The sequence below is a fragment of the Zootoca vivipara genome, chromosome 10 (assembly GCF_965207765.1).
Source record: "Zootoca vivipara chromosome 10, rZooViv2.hap1.1, whole genome shotgun sequence".
NCBI lineage: Eukaryota > Metazoa > Chordata > Lepidosauria > Squamata > Lacertidae > Zootoca > Zootoca vivipara.
The window spans coordinates 55,100,921-55,120,879 of NC_142593.1; the positions used below are offsets into that span (position 1 = coordinate 55,100,921).

Sequence of the window (19,959 nt, forward strand, 5' to 3'; positions counted from 1 at the left end):
TGCCACTGCTCTTAGAGAAAGAGGCCTACACTACTCTCTCTCTCACTTTTTTTTTAAGGAAAAAAACCCTGAAACCCAGATTTATCCATGACCACAAAAGAGGGCTGGTGGAGTGCCTGCATTTGTATCCTCAGAGCTATTAAACTCCTCTGTGATGGGAACCAGATGGAAAATAAGACAAAAGAATTCACAACTCATGGTAGACTGATTTGAATTCCTTTAATTTCACACAATGAATAACATATGAATAGGATTAACTTTCCCCCCTTTTTCTGGTATTTTTTTTTTTTTAATAGTTAAGTGCTCTATACTGTGCTAACCTGATCTGGTAGCGAAAAGACTGGAGCGTCCTTTTAGAAAAAAATGTTTAAAAACCAACATCTAAAATCATGAAAGAGCATGACAATTTAGCATGCCAGATGTACCTAACCCTCAAATAACAGCAAGTCTGTATCCATTTTTTTAAATGTACAAAAATGCTTCATGAATAAAAACCGTTACAAAAAGAACATTTCAAACAAATGTACAAGTTTTTTTGTCTTGCCTCTATATTCAATAAAATACAAATACATTTTTTTGCTCTAAAATATGTTTACATACAATCAAAGTAGAACATGCAAATTACACGTTAAAAAAGGCTTTTAAAAACCACTTATGAGTATAAACTAAAAAGTAGCCAGCACGACTTATAGAACAATCTTGTGCCCCATTTGTTTTTGTAGGATTTTTTTTTTAATTTTGAAATACAGTATATACATATTTAACACTTTGTGTGCATTTAGTATTACTATTTAAGAAACAGCATTAAAAAAAATAAACAGACCGTACGACGTGGGCTTGTACTGTTCCCCACTCCCTCCCATTGACAAAACTGGCATCCCCTCTCCTTTCTTTCAATCTCCCCCATCCACTTGAAAGAGGAAAACAAGCTTCTAAACGACTTCTTGTTTTATTACTATATAGGCAGGCTTTTTATGAAGAGATCTTCTGTAGATATCATTGCTGAAATGTGCTTGTTGGATTAACAACCCAATCCTAAAGACTTTCTGCCTTAAAAGCTAAAACTGCTTGAATGGAGGAAAGCCAACAGAGGCAACAAATTTTCAAATAACGATGATGCTATCTCAATATTAAGGATTTCATTGGAGCCCTGCTGGATCAGACCAAAGGCCCATCGAGTCCAGGATCCTGGCTAACCAAATACCAGCAGATACTTATATACAGGATCGAGGTGTAAATCAGTAATGGCGGCACCTCGCTTTTTTAGGGATGGGATTTGTCTCAGTTGAAAATATCACTCAATCTACATGTCCAAAACAGACCTCACTCTGGAGGGCATTCCCACTGGAAAACTGAAAAAGAGAGCATGTGCTTACCAGAATGCAGAGCTGTATAAAAAATACATGAGATTCTAACTTCCTCCAAACTCATTTGAATCGGGGGGGGGGGAATCAGGGCAGGTGGGGGACAGATTGTGGCGCATCTTTATCATGGCCCAAGACAGAAGCGTCCTCAATGAACCATACTGTTTCTAAAGCAAGATTATACTTTTCATCCGCCGTCACATTATTGACAGTGAAACTCCAACGTTGCAATATTTCGGTATGTCTATCCAACCACCTTTTTCACTGAGATTGATTTCTGTGGGCAAACTTTGCCCTTCCCTTCAAATAGATCTTAAGTGAGGTCTTTGAAACTGCAGTGCAGAATCGGTTGCACTGATGCACTGAAAGAACACCATGGCCCTGATCCCGTGAGCGGGGGTCTGCACGCACATGGGGATTTCCATGTGCACCTCCTGGCGCATATTCCCAATGCTTATCTGTGCCCTACTGAACAGGCTGGCATGCGCCTTTAGACATAGAGCTGCATCAAGACCAGAGACCTGCCTCCTGTCCCCCATCACATTTGAAAAACAAAGAAACACTTGGGTCTGGCAGATGTGTTTTGGGAATTTAAAACATCTCCTCAACTAAGGAAATGGAAGGGATGGGGGTGAATTTTTTGCTTTTATATAAAAAAGCACATTGTTCAAAGATTGTGTAGTGTTGTGCAGCCTTGAGCCCTAAAAATTAAATCCTGGGCAATCTAAATGTAGCACATTCCTTTATCTTACTATTTCTGGCAGTGGCTTTTTAATTGTATGGACAGGCTATGCGACACGCAAAACACTAATCTGTGTGGCCATCTAACAGCATCAGCTTGCTCTTGTATGAGTGACGCCTCTGAGCCCCGAATATTACAGCAGTTTCTAATGGAATCTGGAGGGAACAGGGTTGGGTTGAGAGTGTGTTGCAGTGTGTGCTAGGTATTGGTCAGGCTAGATATGTGGGCCGCAGCGTCTCCTCACTTCATTTTTATGTTTCGTTTCGCAAAGTCTCGTGGGAAAGCAATACCCTCAAGAGCTATCCCATGCAGGCTGCTGTGAAAGTTTGGGATACTGGCTAAAAGTCTATGGCTTCAGTGTGGCTCATTCATTGCATGGGAAGCGGTATATCTTTTGTTTTCATAACATTTAAATGGAGGGAGGGGGAGGCGAGAGAGGAGGAACATAAATGGGTAGGGGTTTTGCAGCCCAGTTGTTAAATGCTGGCAGTAGCTTGAAACGCAATATAAAGATGGTTGGCCAATGAGACTTGCGCCTAAGATGGACAGACATTTGTACAGTGGTACCTCTACTTACAAATAACTCTACTTGCGAATTTTTCTACTTACAAATGGAGCTCCGTCCGCCATCTTGGATGCGGTTTAGATAGGATTTTTTCTACTTACGAATTTTTAGATAGGGTTGCTTGCAATTTTTTTCTCCCAATGCATTCCTATGGGATTCGACTTACAATTTTTTTCAACTTGCAAATGTGTGTTCGGAACACATTAAATTCGTAAGTAGAGGTACCACTGTAGTCCAATTCTACGCATGTTCAAGTGGAAACGAGTCCCATTGGGTTCAATGGGGTTTAGTCCCAGCAAGGATGCCCAGAATTGCAGCTTGAGGCTGCAGTCCTAGACACGATTTCCTGAAAGCAAGTTCCACTCAAATCAATGCGACTTCTAAACAGACACACATAGGATTGCACCATTAGTGTCCCTTTGTCTGCTTTATCACTGCTGGGATGGGGAAGATCTGTAGTGCTCAGTCCAATGTAGATAACCTTCCTGGACAAAGAGTGGGGCATGGTTACAGGAGGGCATCAAATATTTTGCAAGGGCAAAGACGTGCCTCTCGCTCTCTGTACACCTGGCATAAAACAGTGGCTGGTCCTGTGTCCCCATTTCTGTAGTATACTAGGTTGCTTTTCCACCTCTGCATGTACTAGTTAACAAAATTGATCTATGAAGTGCTCCAATGCCATAGCGGTTTTTTGCAGGTATATACCAAATTCACCCAAAACATGTGATGGCATTGTCATGGCACCTACTCACAGGCATGTGTGTGTGTGTGTGTGTGTGTGTGTGTGTGTGTGTGTGTGTGAAGGGTAACTCTGCTAGAAAAACAAAGCTAACAGGAACTGATTTGGCCTGAAAGGATCTGTGGTGGTTATCAGATACACAACATCTCAAGTGCTCCTTGATACTAAATAGCTCAGATGTCCCCCCCTCCAATATTAGGGTTAATGCCTTCTAACATGTGTGGGTCGAATGGGAAGGCTCAAATCTCTGTGCCAGGGCATCTGCTTTGCATGCAGAAGGTCCCGGTTTCAATCCTTGGCATCTCCAGGTAGAACTGGGAGAGATTCTCCATCTGAAATCCAGGAGAGCCTCTACTGAGCTAGATAGACCAAAAGTCAGACTTGGTAAGAGGTGGCTTCCTGTATTCCTGATCAAATTTGAAGGGGGTTTAATGGGCTGGTGACAGTTATGCACAATTTGTGACCCAGCAAGTCAAACCGTAGCTTTTGGCCATTGATACCATGGTAGCCTGTCTGGCAAGAGACACTTCAGCGCTGTTTGCAAGTAAGTACATGGCCGTTGGGCTGCATTTGGCTTGGTGAGTCAGAACTTGTGCAGGCTTGCCATAAAACAAGACACACCTGAATGGAGTGAGGGGCGCCGTAACTGTCTGCCATGATCTGGACTTCAGTATGCGTTCTCCGCATTTGGAGAACCAGATCCACCCTCGTCTCCCCATTCTTGCATTACACAAAGCACACACTTGCTTTGGGTTGCATGGCAATGTAGGAAATTGCAAATGGCAAAGCACTATTCCCCGTGAGGAAGGAAGGAAAGGAAGAAAGAAAATATGGGCAAAATGCCCACCGTCTCCCAGGCATTCTTGCATGGTCTTTGCCTAAGAGTTTTTATACATCATGGCAGAATGGCAACTGGGTGGAGAAGGGATGGTCAAGCCAGTCCAAATGACTGAGAAGCTGCCATGACAATGAGTGTGGACAGCTAGAAGCAGATGGGTACAAGGCCAGATTGGAAGTGGCGGAAGGAGAAACAGCCGTAAATTACTGGAGCAAAGTGGGGACAGACCCTTCTGAAGCGGCTTTGAAACTTGAAAATGTTAAGTTTGAAAAGGGTCTTACAAATGGGAGGAAGCCTATTGGTGCAACCTAGCAGGTCTGACTCCTGAACCCCCCCCCCAAATTCATTCTTATTGACTATGTGTGGCGTGTTGCTCAATGGCTTAATCCTGTATGTTTCTGGTACCCCAATACTATTCAAAATAGGTGCAGAGGAGTGTCCCATGCAGGTGAAACGCCTCATTCTTTTCAATGCTTGTGGCAGGCTCCATCACATGTACATGAATTCTTTTTTTCATAGTTAAGGGGAGACCCAGATTTCGTAGAGTCTGATGCATCCAATGGCAATTTGCAAGTAAGCCGTGGGAAATATTTAAATAGGTTTTAGGGCCAGGGAAAGGGGTAAGGATTTTGTTTGTTTTTAACGTAAGTGTTCTGCTGATTATAATTTTCTCTGCTAGATATCAGTTACCAGATTCAAAAATTGGCTTGGGTGTCGCTGAATTAAGTTCCCCATGTTTCTCCAGTATGAACTTCTGATAGCAGAAGTTGCACCTCAACTAAGGTCTCTCTATCACACGAGAAAGTAATGGAGGAGAGGAAAGGAATTTGTCAGGTACTGGTTTTAAATATGTCAACAGCTTTCATTCCTTTTTTTTTCTTTTAAAAAGAAAGTACTATTGCTGCAATGAAATAGTATTTTCAACATTTGTGTTTAGTCTGAACAGCTTTGCTTAAAGCAAAAAAACAAAAAACAAATAAGAGTTACTTGATTTGGTATGGAAACTTGCTTGAGATATAGATATGTATATCTAAGCTTAAAAAGTGGATAAAATTACACTTTGAATTTTAACCCGACAAATGAAACTGACGATTTAAAGAGACAATTTGTCACACACAGTTTGTGTCCATGCAAACTGATTTTCCCCCTTTCTTTTCTTTTTTTTATAATTACATTATGTACAAAGGAAAAAAAATATTTTCAGTTTCTTAAGGCAACCACAACGGGGGTTGAGGGAAGTGTTCAAAATGGCATTAACTCAACAGCAGTGGTGATACCCTTTGAACAGTAAGATTATTATAATTTTAGATAAGAACACTTTAATTTTAGTGACATATTTCTTTCTCTGGCTTCATTCTATTTGAATTATTATTATTACTATTATTTTAAAAACGACTTTTGTTGTTTTCATTATTGGAAAACAAGTCAAGGCATCATGCTACACTGCTCGGATGAGATCTTGCAAAAACGTTTGCTCCAAGTTACCCTTGGGCAGCAATTTTTTCGCAGGCTCCTATCCATTCTAGATCGCTTGCCTCTTCAGAGTAACATTGCCCCTTCATTCCTTCTGTTCTTTGCTAACATATCCCATGCCTTGCTCTACTGTCAAACTAAACCACCAATGAGGTCAAGTGCGAAGACCATCTTAGTGAAAAGTTGGCTCCCCCCCCCCGCCTTTATGGGATGCGCTCCGCTATTCGGTTACAATTTTGGATGGTGACTGGAGATTCACCTTGTTCCGCAGGGAAGGGCTCCACTTCTCTCGCCTATATTACTTGCCACTTGCAAATTATTTTGTGCAGGGAGGGAGAAGGGAAATTATAAGATTGAAGAGTTAGCGATTCAGTTGCCTGGAGCCTGGCAAGAGTTTCTAGAAAGGAAGGAAGGAAGAAAACCACACCCCAAACCTCTATAAAACAAAATGCAAATACTTTCAAAGCAGTTCAAAACCAAGAGCACAGTTGAGGAATTTACACTTTTTGTTTTGTTTTGTTGAAAAGTGAAGGTAATTTCCACTCTGAGGGCGGCCAGCTTTGTTCCTTGACAGAGGGTGCCCTTGTGCCTTAAAAGGTGGCATAGCATGCAGAAATCTGATGGGTGCAATCCCCCACCCCCCTTCGTGCAGCAGCAGTGGCTCCAAAGGCTGCTGCTGCTGCTGGTGGTGGTGGTGAATTTCTCCCTGCAATGCATCTGCAAAAAGGGGGCAGAACAGCTCCTACTAAGTAAGAGCTTGCTGACCATCCTAGCAGCAGGGATACTGCCAGTTCGGCCAGGTGACTTTAAGCGGGATGCTTCCCTCTTTCCCTTCCGAGACATGAGAACGACAAAGCTGGTTTTTTGTTAACAGAAACTCTGCAAAAACTGGTGGACTCGCTAGGTTTGAACATCTCCCCCAGCACCCAATCCCCCCACTATTAACCTAAGGGCTAATGCCAAAGTTTTGTCATTATTGTAATTATTATTGGTCATTCCTATCTCAATTTTTTTTTTTTTAACGGCTGCTGCACTACTGAAATACAGAGCAAGTCTGATGCTGCGGAAGATGCCAAGCGGACCTGCCCATCTCAGCACCCTGGTCCCTTGGTCCCAGGGCGCTAAACCACCCAGCACTGTCTTTTGATTGGCCACGTCTCTTACTAGGGGAGGGCTTCGCTTTCACACCCTCTAGTTTTCCGGTGCCTTTTCACCTTCACTCCGTCCTCTGCCCCTGCGTGCTGTTGCGCTTTGCTCTTCCTCTTCCCGGCTTTCGGCGTCCGTGAAGGAGGAGGAGGCGGTGGCGGAGGGGGCGGCTGAGACGTCTCTCGGGCCATGTGTATCACAGCCTCGATGGTGGCTGAGATGGTATCGTGGCTGTTGGCTGTTTGTTCCAGTATCAAAGGGTTCAGCGCAAACCTTTGCCCCCGTTTGCAAGGCAGGTCGACGCATTTCTCCAAAACTGGCATTTGGTCTCTGAAGTCTTCGTCGAAGGAGAGGGGCTGCTTGCGTGGCCGCCCTCGCCGCTTCTTGACAAAGTTATTGCCCGTCTTTGATTGTCTCTGCAGCCGCTTGGCTTTCAGGATCTTGTTGACGTGATCCAGGTTCTTCTTGGTGGAGAGGATCTTGTTGTAGTTGCACATCTTGCGCACCTCGCATTGGATCGCTTCGATCTCACAGCGCTTGAATCGTTTCTTGAGCGGCGAGTTGGCTGCAGGGGAGAGGAAACGACGGTGATTAAGTTTGGAATAAATCGAAACTGTCACGCGGGGCTTGTGGAAAACAAGGGTTGTGGCATGATTAATGCCAGCTAGCGAAAAGATTCGCCGGGGCTGCAGATTATGAAAAATGGCCCAAAGATGGGAAGCTGCATACAGAACAGAATAACAGAAAATATTTCAGAATTATTTATTATAAAGACTGTCACAGAAGAACAGCAATTTATATAATGTGCCTGTAAGCTTGCCATTGATATTACCTTAGTAAACTGCCTGAATTAATGAATTAAAATTAGTAACATTCCAGCAAGGAAACACAGTTTTCATTTCCTAATGTATCATTGGCCCCAATGTTCTTTCAAGGTATGAATTGTTGCGGCACTAATGGCTTCTTGCTTCCTTCCCTTTTTGGGAGAAAAAAAGTTTTCAATGCGATTTTGGAGTTTCCCTTCTTTCCACCCTCTGGAGATAGATGATAGATATATAGATAGATAACATTTATTGTATGTGGCCCAGATTCAATACTCTCTGCCTGGCAGCACAAGTCCTTAGCATATCGAATACTATCATCCATTGACAAGGTCAATACCTCTCAACTGTAATAGTACTGCTCTGTTCTGCATTGGCCAAAACCAATCTTAAGAAGGATATTGACAAGCTGGAAGAGGGTGACCAAGGTGATAAAAGGTCTGGAAACCAAGCCTTATGCGCAATGGTTGAGAATGTTTAGTATGGAGAAGAAAAGACAGAGAGGTGATGTGATAGTTATCTTCAAACATCTGAAGGGTTGTCATGCGGATGATGGAGAAAACTTGTTTTCTGCTGCTCGGGTGGGTGGGGGTAGGACTTGAACCAATGAATTCAAATTACAGGAAAGGAAGATTTCACCTAAACATTAGGAAGAACTTTCTGATGGCAAGAGCTGTTTAACAGTGGAAAAGGTTTATAAACAGCGGTTGTATGGCCAGAGATTCTTTAGCTGTGATTCATGCATTGCCGGGTGCTGTACTAGATCAGAGTTTCCCAAACTTGGACTACAACTCCCACCATCCCTAGCTAGCAGGAGCAGTGGTCAGGGATGATGAGAATTGTAGTCCAAAAGTAGCTGGAGACCCAAGTTTGGGAAACCCTGGACTAGATGAACTTTAGGGTCCCTTCCAACTCTACAGTTCTCTGATTCCGTGGAAAAACAATTCTCTCTATATTAGATTCCCTCTAAATTAACTTCAGTTCAGAAGTTCCCACACCTTCAGTTACATTTTACTATTCAAGCACTCCTGGAAGTCTTCAGAAGGCAGACAGATTTTCTATGAAGTCTCATTTCCGGAATGACTACTATATTAATGGATTGCAACCATGCTGGCCATGTTAAAAATACAGCTGCTGTTGGAGACTTCACAATAGAAAACTATGAACTATGTAGTGGAAGAAATATAAACACCCCCACACACTTCTGCCATTTGGAAGGTTTCATTTTAAAAACAACATCAAGCAACCCCAACACTGTTGTATTGAGTTTTTAAAAAACATAATTGGATAATGTGCTACCATGTTATTTGGCCTCAGCAAAGGCCTTGTGCAAACAAGCCCAACATCTTGTCACAATACAAGAAGCAGGAACAAATCCTAAAAGAAAAACAACCAGACATTTGCTCTCGTATATATATATATATATATATATATATATATATATATATATATATATATATATATGAATGTGGGCGTTTAGTCTTTCAAAGACTGGTTTACATATCTACACACCTATATTCTAAATTAAATAAACATTCAAAGATTCCTTCTCAGGGCATCTCAGGTTCATACATTCAAGAAGCTATTCCATCTCACTTCCTTTACCTAATAATAATAATAATAATAATAATAATAATAATAATAATAATAATAAATATTATTTATACCCCGCCCATCTGGCTGGGTTTCCCCAGCCACTCTGGGCGGCTTCCAAGAGAAAAATGAAATAAAATAATCTATTAAACATTAAAAGCCTCCCTAAACAGGGCTGCCTTCAGATGTCTTCTAAAAATCTGGTAGCTGTTTTTCTCTTTGACATCTGATGGGAGGGCGTTCCACAGGGCAGGCGCCACCACCGAGAAGAGGTGGAGGCAAAATTAGACATCACATCATTCACTGAATTAAGCTATTGCATAGAATTTTTTTCCCACCTTTGCTGTCATTTGAGGCTCAGGTGGCTTTGTCTGGTGGCCCAGCTACATCTCTATTTGGACAATGACAACCTAAGTACTGTTGTCTATGCTCTGGTAACCTCTAGGTTAGATTATACTCTAGGTCAGACATCCCCAAACTGCGGCCCTCCAGATGTTTTGGCCTACAACTCCCATGATCCCTAGCTAACAGGACCAGTGGTTGGGGAAGATGGGAATTGTATTCTAAAATATCTGGAGGGCCACAGTTTGGGGATGCCTGCTCTAGGTTATAAGTAGGGCTGCCTCCGAAGACAGTTCACAGGCTTCAGCTGGTGCAGAATTCAGTGGCCAGGTCAGGGCTGGATTTAGGTTTGATGAGGCCCTAAGCTACCGTACTTAAGGTATTTAACTTATACTGTATGCAGAATTTGCTAAGAGAGATGTCACACCTCCACCAGGTAAAACCCCCAAACCCCGTGTTTCAGAACTCACAACTCACCCTAAAGTGCATAGAAGTGAAATAGAAGCCAGAATCAGGAGACCTTGCACAACAGCGGCCTCTAGCGGCCTCTACACTGGTACTGCAGGTAGGAAAGCTTCCCTCTTCACAGCAGCTTGGCTCGGCTTTCCAGACTAGGCCGAGTAGAGGTTAGCAGACTAGGCAGAATAGAGGTGGGGGCTCCCCTGGGTGGGGGATGGGGGAGGAGGGGGAAGGGGTCAGGACAGGGTGGGGCCAATCACAGGGATGAGCGGGGTGGGGTGGGGAGGAGTCTGTGGGGGAGGAGTCTGAAGGGGGACTTTGAGGGCCCATTTAACAGACTAAGCCACAGTGGGGCCTACAGGGGAGTCTGAAGGGGGATTCTGAGGGCCCATTTAACAGACTAAGCCACAGCAACGCATGGCCGGGCCAGCTAATAGTGAAATAATTAATAAGCTCTAACTGTATGTAGGTTTTATTTTGATTTTTATATTTTATTTTGGAAATGTACATCAGTGTTTTTTTCCTTTAATTTTTTGGGGGGGCCGCAAGAGAATGGGGCCCTAAACTATAGCTTGTTTAGCTTATACGTAAATCCGGCACTGGGCCAGGTTGCTCACCGGGGCAAGATGTTTTGAGATTATTACAAGGATCCTGGCCTGACTGTGCTGGCCACCAATTAGTTTCCATGCCCATATCAAAGTGCAGGTTTTTACCTTTAAAGCCTTGAATGGGTCAGGATAGCAATACCTCAAGGTATTCTCCCCATATAAACTGACCGGGACTCTGTGTTCATCATCTGGAGCCTTTTCTGTGTGCCTCCTCCATGTGAGGTCTAGAGGGTGGCTACACAAGAACAGGGTCTTCTCTGCGGTGGCTCCCCATCTGTGGAATGCTCTCCCCAGAGAGGCTTGCCTCGTGCTTTCACTATACACCTTTAGGCACCAGGCAAAGAAGTTCCTCTTCAGCCAGGCCTTTGACATCTTATACCCCTTTTAAATGTATTTGTGGGAGTCGGGTGGGAGAGAGCTTTGTTGCTTTGTGTTTTTTGTTTGTTTTTAATCACGTCTTTTGTGTTTATATATTGTACTTTATGTTGTGATCTATGGATGAAGGGCGATAGACAAAACAAACAAACAAACAAACCAAAGAAAATAATAAAACGACAATGACAATAATTAAGTGCTTTTTTCGGGGGGGGGAGACACAGGGGTACGTGTACCCCTAAACATTTTGTGGATCTTTGTACTTTTTTCCATTGATTGTATTTATTTTTCCCAACTTGAACTATAAAATGGTGGTTTTCTTGAGTCAAAATGAGAGTAACCCTAAGCATTTTTTAAAGAGAAAAAGCACTGAAAATAATGCATACTTTGTCGTTTAATGAAACACAATCTCACTTTGTCCTAAGGACAAGTTAACATGCACCAATTGCACCATGGGGAAGGTACAGGTCCTGAAGTGGTTGTACAGATGCGTGAAACTTTGTCTGATGCACTGCAGGCTGCAGCATTTGGGGGGGGGGAGTAAAATGCGTTTGCATGAAAGGCTGCAGAAGAAGACTCGCTGTTCAATAGGTGGCCTCAAGACACCCATTTGGTTTGAATCACAGAGTATTTTTATTTCCCCCCCCCCAAAGCATTCTCAATCAATTACAGGATATCCTCAACACCATCTCCTATCTCATTAACACAGCTGCAGTTTTCAATGACTGATCCACATCTGGGTGACAGACAGACCAACAGTCTAACTGAACGCCAGCTACACTGCGAAGTTGCACCCATTATCTGAATCCGAGTGAAACATATGAGCAAACTTTCCACTTCTTAGATCTGTGGCAGATTCACTGGCCATGCATTAGCTCATCAGGCTGCTATTCTATACACGCATACCTGGGAGCAATATCATAGAGTTGGAAGGGACTCTCGGGGTCATCTAGTCCAACCCCCTGCAATGTAGGAATCTCAGCTAAAGCATCCATGATAAATGGCCACCCAACCTCTGCTTAAAAATCTCCAAGGAAAGAGAGTCAACAACTTCCAGAGGGAGTCTGTTCCACTGTCGAACAGCTCTTAATGTCAGAACGTTATTCCTGATGTTGAGTCAGAATCTCCTTTCTTGTGACTTCAAGCCATTGGTTCAAGTCCTACCCTCCAGGGCAGGAGAAAGCAAGCTTGCTCCATCTTCCATGTGACAGCTCTTAGGATATTGGAAGATGGTTACCATATCTCCTCTAAATCTCCTCTTTTCCAGTAAATCCCATTGAAATTGATAGGGCTTACTTCTGTGTAAAGGGATGAAGCAATTCCCGTATGAGGAATAGTTACAACATCTGGGCCTTTTTAGTGTAGAGAAAAGGCAAGTTAGAGCGGACATGATCAAGGTGTATACAATCATAGTGCGGAGAAAGTTGATGGAGAAAAGCTTTCATTCCTTTCTCTTAATACTTGAACTTATGGACATCCAATGAAGTTGAAGGTTGGAAGGTTAAGGACAGACACAAGGAAGAGATGTTTCTTAACACATTATATAGTTACAAGTGTGACACCCACACCCACAAGAGGAAGGGATGGCCACCAGCTTGGATGGCTTTAAAATAGGACAGGATAAATTCATGGAGGGTAAGAATTATCAGTGGCTACTATCCCTGAGGGCTATGCTCCATATCCACTCTCAGGGGCAGCTATGCTTCTGAATACCGGTTGCTGGAAAGAAAGGGAAGAGGGTTCTTGTGCTCAGGTCCTCCTTTGGGGCTTCCTACAGGCAACTGAGAGAACAGGATACTGGACTAGATGGACCACTGGCCTGATCCAGCAGGCTCTTCTTATGACTAGAGAGGGGGCAGAAATTCAATTTAGATTGCTCCCTGATGTGTTGACGCCACTGCCCTGGGCCTACTCCTATATAAACTCCCCCTCCCTGTTAGCAGAGATTCCCTTCAAACCAAAGCATCTCGCAACCTCAAGTTCTGGGGTGGTCAACGTGACGCCTCCTAAATGTTGCTCAACCACAACACCCATCAACTCTGCTTATGGAGAATACCACTAGTCGTGATGGCTGTACTCTAATTCCAGTGTGCCTCTGAGTGCAACTTTATGGGAATCCCAATTGATAGAGAACCATGTCCTGTTTGCATCTTGTCAACATGGAGTCCTCCAGATGTTTATAAATCCTATAAATGTGATAAAATAGGAATAAATAAAACACCCGAGCTCATTTGAACATAATTACCTGCTTCTGAGGTGGCTGCCGTTGACGACGGTAAAAGAGATAATACTGGGGTTGAGGACATCACAACACTATCAAGAGATGCTGGTTTTCGACGGGTCATCACAGAAGAAGCAGAACCCTCGTTTTTATTATGAAGTGAAGTCTGGTCTACTTTTAGATGCGAACCGGCAATTCCTGGAAAGCACAAACATAAGTAGTGCTAATCAATTATTATGCAGGAGAAGAAGAAAATACAACCTTAGTCTTATCAGATGTCTATATATACTGTATAAAAATGTAAACTGGCCATGTCTGTTAGTATCCACTTTTCACCAAAACCGCTTGACCGCTTGCATTCAAATTTTGACACAATGCCGCATGTGAATATGAGAGCAACCCCGTACCATTTTCAAAGACAGATATCACACCTGTGCTAGGTAAAAACCCCAAAACTCCGTGTTTCAAAACACACCACTCAGACAAAAATGCATGCTGGGACAAGAACCAGGTTGCAAACCAGTGCCGTCTAGTGGCGGCTACACTGGTACTGCACCTATAAAACCTTTCCTCTCAACAGCACCTTGGCTCCCGTTTACATACTAGGCCGAAGCCTTTACAGACTAGGCCAAATGGAGGTACTGACTCGCCTGGGTGGGGGTTGGGGGTAGGGAGGGACGGGATAGGTCAGAACACGGTGGGACCAGTCACAGGGATGAGCCAGGGGGTTGGGGGAAGAGGGGGTGTGATACGTCATGGGTCGGGACAGGGTGGGGGGAATCACAGGGATAAGATGGGGGTGGGGGAGGAGGGGCGGGATACGTCATGGATCAGCATGGGGGGGGGATCACACGGATGAGCCACAGCAACGCGTGGCCGGGCCAGCTAGTATACAATAAATGCCCTGCTGTGTTTCACAGGAAATCCAGCATCCCAGAATTCCCTGCTTGTAAATGTGCTTCTAATAATACAGTTTTGATACTAGTGAGGATTATGATTTATTATTATTATTGGGTTTCAGTCATTTTGCTTCAGGACATAACATAAGCATTGATTCCCGGCCAACACATTATTGCCTCACAAGTCTGTTTTTAAAACAATATGAGGAAAGATGATAATCACATCTCTATTTGGGGTTGCTTCTCCATGCATCTGTACATAATGGTATCTATCACACGATCACAAGGACGAGAACAGACAGGAATATCATTATGGTCCAACCAGTTACCCTATAGCACAACCCTCCAGACATTGCCAGCCCAATGCATGCTTTCTTGCTACATCAGCGCCATGCAGGTGATGGTTTTGTTGAGTACAACACACTCAAATCTTCATCAGCTATCCTATTTGTGTCTCACCTTGAGATTGCCCTATTCTATCCTTAGGACAATCCTGCGAAACAAGGCACATTGAGAGATTATGACTGGTTTGAACGGAGCTCCCATTGGCACTCACTTTGATTGAATTACAACACCCTGACACTTTCACATTCCTGGACATGGGGCAACGAAAAGCAGAACAGCAGAGGGTGAAAGCTTTAAGAATTCAAAAGCAGTTTCCATGTTGAAGGTTGGAATTCAATGTGGATCCTGAATATGAAAAGCTTTTTATTATTACCGCTACTAATGATGGGGAAGAAATTTGAGGGGTGGATTATTGTGGTTTTTTCTTTCTTTTCCATTTAATAAGAAGCTACCTAATTCACACTTCTTGAACCAAAACACAAACGGAAGCATAGCTGTCCTTCAAGATTCACACTTCTCCACCCAAGCATTGTGTACAAAAACGTATTGCATTAGCAAAAGTTACGTACAAAAATGCATCGCACTAGGCAAAATGGGTTGCAAAAATGTGTAGATCAGCTGAAGCTGTGTACCAAAATACGTTTCTGAGGGGGAAATTTATACTCAAACCATGATGGGTTTTCATGAGGAATTCTGGAGGTTTTTGTTGTTGTTTTGTTGTTGTTGTTGTTTTTTTTGCATATTGCTGCAGAAATGTAGGAAACTGAGATAAACCGAAATTGACAGATTAATCCATCCCTAATATCCCACACTACTGCCTGTGTTGGAAGGAAAACCTGGGATTTCCTTATTGCAAAGATACAGATTCTAACAGAGTGAAGCATGGTTTTGCACTGCGAAAGCCTGAGGTGATTCGAGAGGGGTAGCTCCCCTGCACATATTTCAGATAACAAAGCAGAATGCACAAACCACATGAGATGGTGTCAGACACAGAAGAAATGTGCAGCAAATTAGCAGTCATGCCAATATTTCAAAGATGGAAACAATGTGTGTGTGTGTGTGTGTGTGTGTGTGTGTGTGAGAGAGAGAGAGAGAGAGAGAGAGAGAGAGAGAGAAACCTTGTATATTTAGAATACAATGCTAACCACCTCCTGGATATAACATCTGTTGATAATTAAGCTGAAGATCCTGTATAAAAAGCTCTATGAAAACTAGCAGCTGTAACCTCTTGACCTCCATTGATAAAAAACAACCAACCCAACCCCCAGTTCCCCCCCACACCCCTAACCCACGTCTCTGTGAAACTGTGCTTCACCCTATCAAGAGGTAGTCATCCATTTTTCAAAGGTAATCCCTCACAAACCACTTATCCTCTCAAAATCTCTACCTGCACACAGTGTTTGCATTAGGGACCCCGTGATTTATGGATCCCTTCTCCTTGGATGTAGGGGCCTACTTCCTGTTGCCGTGGTTACTTGGCTCTTGGTTCAAGGTTAAACTACTCCCAGCTCAAAAACAGTGGCAGGCCCAAGCATCTAACAGCCGGATTTTATTGACTACCCTAGGCTGCTTCAAAGGTCAAAGACCAAAGTGCTGCCTACTCCCTTCAGGGGGAGTCAATACTTTCAATATTTTCATTCGGTTTCCTCCAAAGATGCTCGTGGGCGTGCGTGCACGCTTGGTTGCCACCTATCTGGACCGAGCAAGGTCACACAAATCATTGAGGAACAGCATTCTCCTGGGGAGCCATTACGAATATGACAGAAGACTTCAAAAGAACGTACTGCCCACCCTTCGGCTCAACATTAGTTCTCCACAGGACCACTGGCTTTGCATCTCGAGAGTTCACTCTTGTTTCTAATTCACCACAGCCCTGCTTGGAAACGCAAACCCACGCCTTCTCGAATGCTCGGTCCAGATGGCGGCATGTTTAAGAACTTATAAAAGCACTAAATAGATTGAAATAAAGAAACAAAGCTTTGCAAACATGAGCATGCCACCCCAGGGGCATTGAGGGATACCATGTGTCCTATTTTACAGAGGATGGTCCTCTCTTGGAAGGGTCCAAGTTTGGTTCAAAGATAAAACAGCAATCTGAAGGAAGAGCTGGAGAAGCCTTTAAGATGCCCATCAACACTTAGCAGCACCCGGAGAGCAGGCAGAGCGGGCACACAGGTCTTGTCCCTCCTCCCCATGGCAAGATGTCTTGTATTTTTATTTAGACTATAACAATTTCTAAACTGGCATGCCAGACCCTCCAAGTGTCCTTATTTTCCAGGGACAGTCCTGGATTTACAGAAGCCGTCACAGTTTCTGATTTGATCCTGGAATGTCCCATTTTGCTTTAGGATGTTTCTATTTTCATCAGAGAAATGTTGGAGGGTATGGATCAGCTCAACATAAAAAAAACCAAGATCACGGCCACTGGTCCCATCACCTCCTGGCAAATAGAAGGGGAAGAAATGGAGGCAGTGAGAGATTTTACTTTCTTGGGCTCCTTGATCACTGCAGATGGTGACAGCAGTCACGAAATTAAAAAACGCCTGCTTCTTGGGAGAAAAGCGATGACAAACCTAGACAGCATCTTAAAAAGCAGAGACATCACCTTGCTGACAAAGGTCCGTATAGTTAAAGCTATGGTTTTCCCAGTAGTGATGTATGGAAGTGAGAGCTGGACCATAAAGAAGGCTGATCGCCGAAGAATTGATGCTTTTGAATTATGGTGCTGGAGGAGACTCTTGAGAGTCCCATGGACTGCAAGAAGATCAAACCTCTGAATTCTGAAGGAAATCAGCCCTGAGTGCTCACTGGAAGGACAGATCGTGAAGCTGAGGCTCCAATACTTTGGCCACCTCATGAGAAGAGAAGACTCCCTGGAAAAGACCCTGATGTTGGGAAAGCTGGAGGGCACTAGGAGAAGGGGATGACAGAGGACAAGATGGTTGGACAGTGTTCTCGAAGCTACGAACATGAGTTTGACCAAACTGCGGGAGGCAGTGCAAGACAGGCGTGCCTGGCGTTCTCTTGTCCATGGGGTCACGAAGAGTCGGACACGACTAAATGACTAAACAACAACAACATGGATCAGGGTGTTCCCAGGGCCTTGTTTCACCTCTCAAGTGGGCACCATTGCCATTATAAGCGAATGAGGCAGCTGTTCATGGGGAGTTATGGTACCTCTTTTTCTAGAAAAAGAGCACTGGGTGTCCCTATTTTCATTGGAGGGTATGGCATGCATCCATAGAAATTAATGTATGGTCTTCTCCTTTTGGCAGCATGTCTCATTTTCTCTGGGCACTTAACATTCTCCCTAGCCACTAGAGGTTTGCCTGAAGTTAAAGGGTTTGTGGCTTAGTACTTTGGGTGCAGAAGGTTCTAGGTTCAATCCTGGACATTTCCAGCTAATAGCTGCTGATGGGAAAGAGAGCCTGGAAAACTACTAGCAGTCAGAGTAGACTATATTGGGCCAGACTGGCAAACAGTTTTCTATGGCCTTTTTCCATGGAAAAACCCGAAAGATACTCAAGAACTCGTCAATAACGCAGGGGTCCAATCGAACCACTTGTGATTCTCTACTGAGGTGGACTCTCACAAGATCATGGTACAGCAAGAAAAAACATCAGCCCAACACGTTGCTGACGCTAAGCAGGCCTGGGTCTGGTCAATGCTTGGATGGGAAGCACATGCCTGCTTCCTTGATGGAAGTAAGGTGGGGTACAATTGCAGGAAAATAGAAAAATAAAAGTAGGGCAAAAAGCTCAGGCTCACATAATAAAGACGAGCTATTCCATACCTGTTCGGAGACCCTGAATATGCACTCTTTTCATTGTAAATTAAAAACACATTGATGGACCACAGGGGGTCTGACAAAAAGGAAAGGAAGAAAAAGAAAGTAAGCGTTTGAAGACTGGCTTCAGCCCACCCCTGTTGCAGTGAAACCTTGTGCAAGACGTGGCCAAGTAACTGAAAGTAATATCCGGGCCAAAAGGCAGGCTGTTGACAAGTTCTGAACAAGTGAACTCGGGGTGAAGACAGACATGGCATTTAAAGTGCAGTGGTGGTAGTTTTCTGCCCAGAGAACAGACGCTCCGGAAAGCGGAGATCAGGAGTGAAAACTGTTGCCCGCAACACTCCGTAGAATGCGCATGCCCGTCTTTGCCTCCAAAGAGGGAGAGTCCGGCTGGGGGAGAGAACCCCGAGAGAGAGCGTCAAAAGTCCAAATTGTCAGTTGGAGAAAAGCCAGCCTGGAAACCAGAGGAGGCTCTGCTTGGTAGCTGTGGGTGCTTCCATTTGCAAATGGGTTGTGGGAAACAGAAAGGGTGAATTCAGGTTACCTGGGGGTGGGGAGGGAAATACAGACTGTCGTTCTGATGTCAACAGCATGTGGAGGATGCAAAAATAAATAAATAAATAAATGAAAAATGCATGCATGAGGAGGCCTGGTCTCACAATAAAGCTACCTGTTTGGAAAAGTCTCTTCCCCCCAAATGCATAGCATAGGGGGGAAGAGACTAGACCATGGCGCTGATGGGAAAGTCGGAGACACAATCTGGAGGGCAGCAGGGTTGGGAAGAGCATTCTGGTCCACAGCTCCTGCCAGAATCCAGTACAGTCATACCTTGGTTTACGTACGCTTCGGTCTGAGTACTTTCAGTTTAAGTACTCTGCGGACCCATCTGGAACGGATTAATCCACTTTCCATTACTTTCAATGGGAAAGTTCGCTTCAGGTTAAGTACAGTCATACCTTGGTTTAAGTATGCTTTGGTTTGAGTACTTTCAGTTTAAGTACTCCACAGACCCGTCTGGAATGGATTAATCCACTTTCCATTACTTTCAATGGGAAAGTTCGCTTCAGGTTAAATATGCTTCAGGTTAAGTATGAACTTCCAGAATCAATTACACTCATATTTCAGGTTAAGTACGCGTCAGGTTGAGTACTCCACAGACCCGTCTGGAACGGATTAATCCACTTTCCATTACTTTCAATGGGAAAGTTCGCTTCAGGTTATGTACGCTTCAGGTTAAGAACAGACTTCCGGAACCAATTGTGTACTTAAACCGAGGTACCACTGTAGCTATAAAGGGGCTATCTGAGACGAAGGCTGCCAGCTGAGCCCAGCACCCAAGAGGTGCTTGGGAGAAACTTCCTAATGGAAAGAGCTGCTTGGCAGTGGTTCAGCGGTGGGCTCTCATCTGCTGGACGTGTTTAAGCAGAGGTCAGGCAGCCAGCTATTAGGAATGGTTCTATAACTGCATCCTTCATTGCAGATTCTACACTGGGAAGTGGAATGGCCTCCAGCTCTAAAATTCTGTGATTAAAGGAGAAGACTGGTGTCTGAGACACACCCTTCCCCCCAAAGTGCATAAACTAAGCAGTTGGCTTCACTCTGACTGTGTCCAGCAGGACAAGTGTGGTTCCCCCCCCCC

General features: G+C 44.0%; 1 protein-coding gene across 3 annotated transcripts in view; it reads right to left on the reverse strand.

Annotated features, from left to right (window-relative positions):
- Positions 1-200: 200 nt before the first annotated feature.
- Positions 201-19,959, reverse strand: part of SETBP1 (SET binding protein 1) — a 261,035-nt gene continuing 241,276 nt past the window's right edge. For all 3 annotated transcript variants that reach the window (XM_035100397.3, XM_035100398.3, XM_035100402.3), the window contains 2 exons: positions 13,311-13,484; positions 201-7,432 (listed from right to left, as the gene is read on the reverse strand). In XM_035100397.3, coding sequence (XP_034956288.3) covers positions 6,885-7,432; positions 13,311-13,484 — 722 coding nt within the window. In that variant the 3' untranslated portion in view covers positions 201-6,884. The remainder of the gene's footprint in view (positions 7,433-13,310; positions 13,485-19,959) is intronic.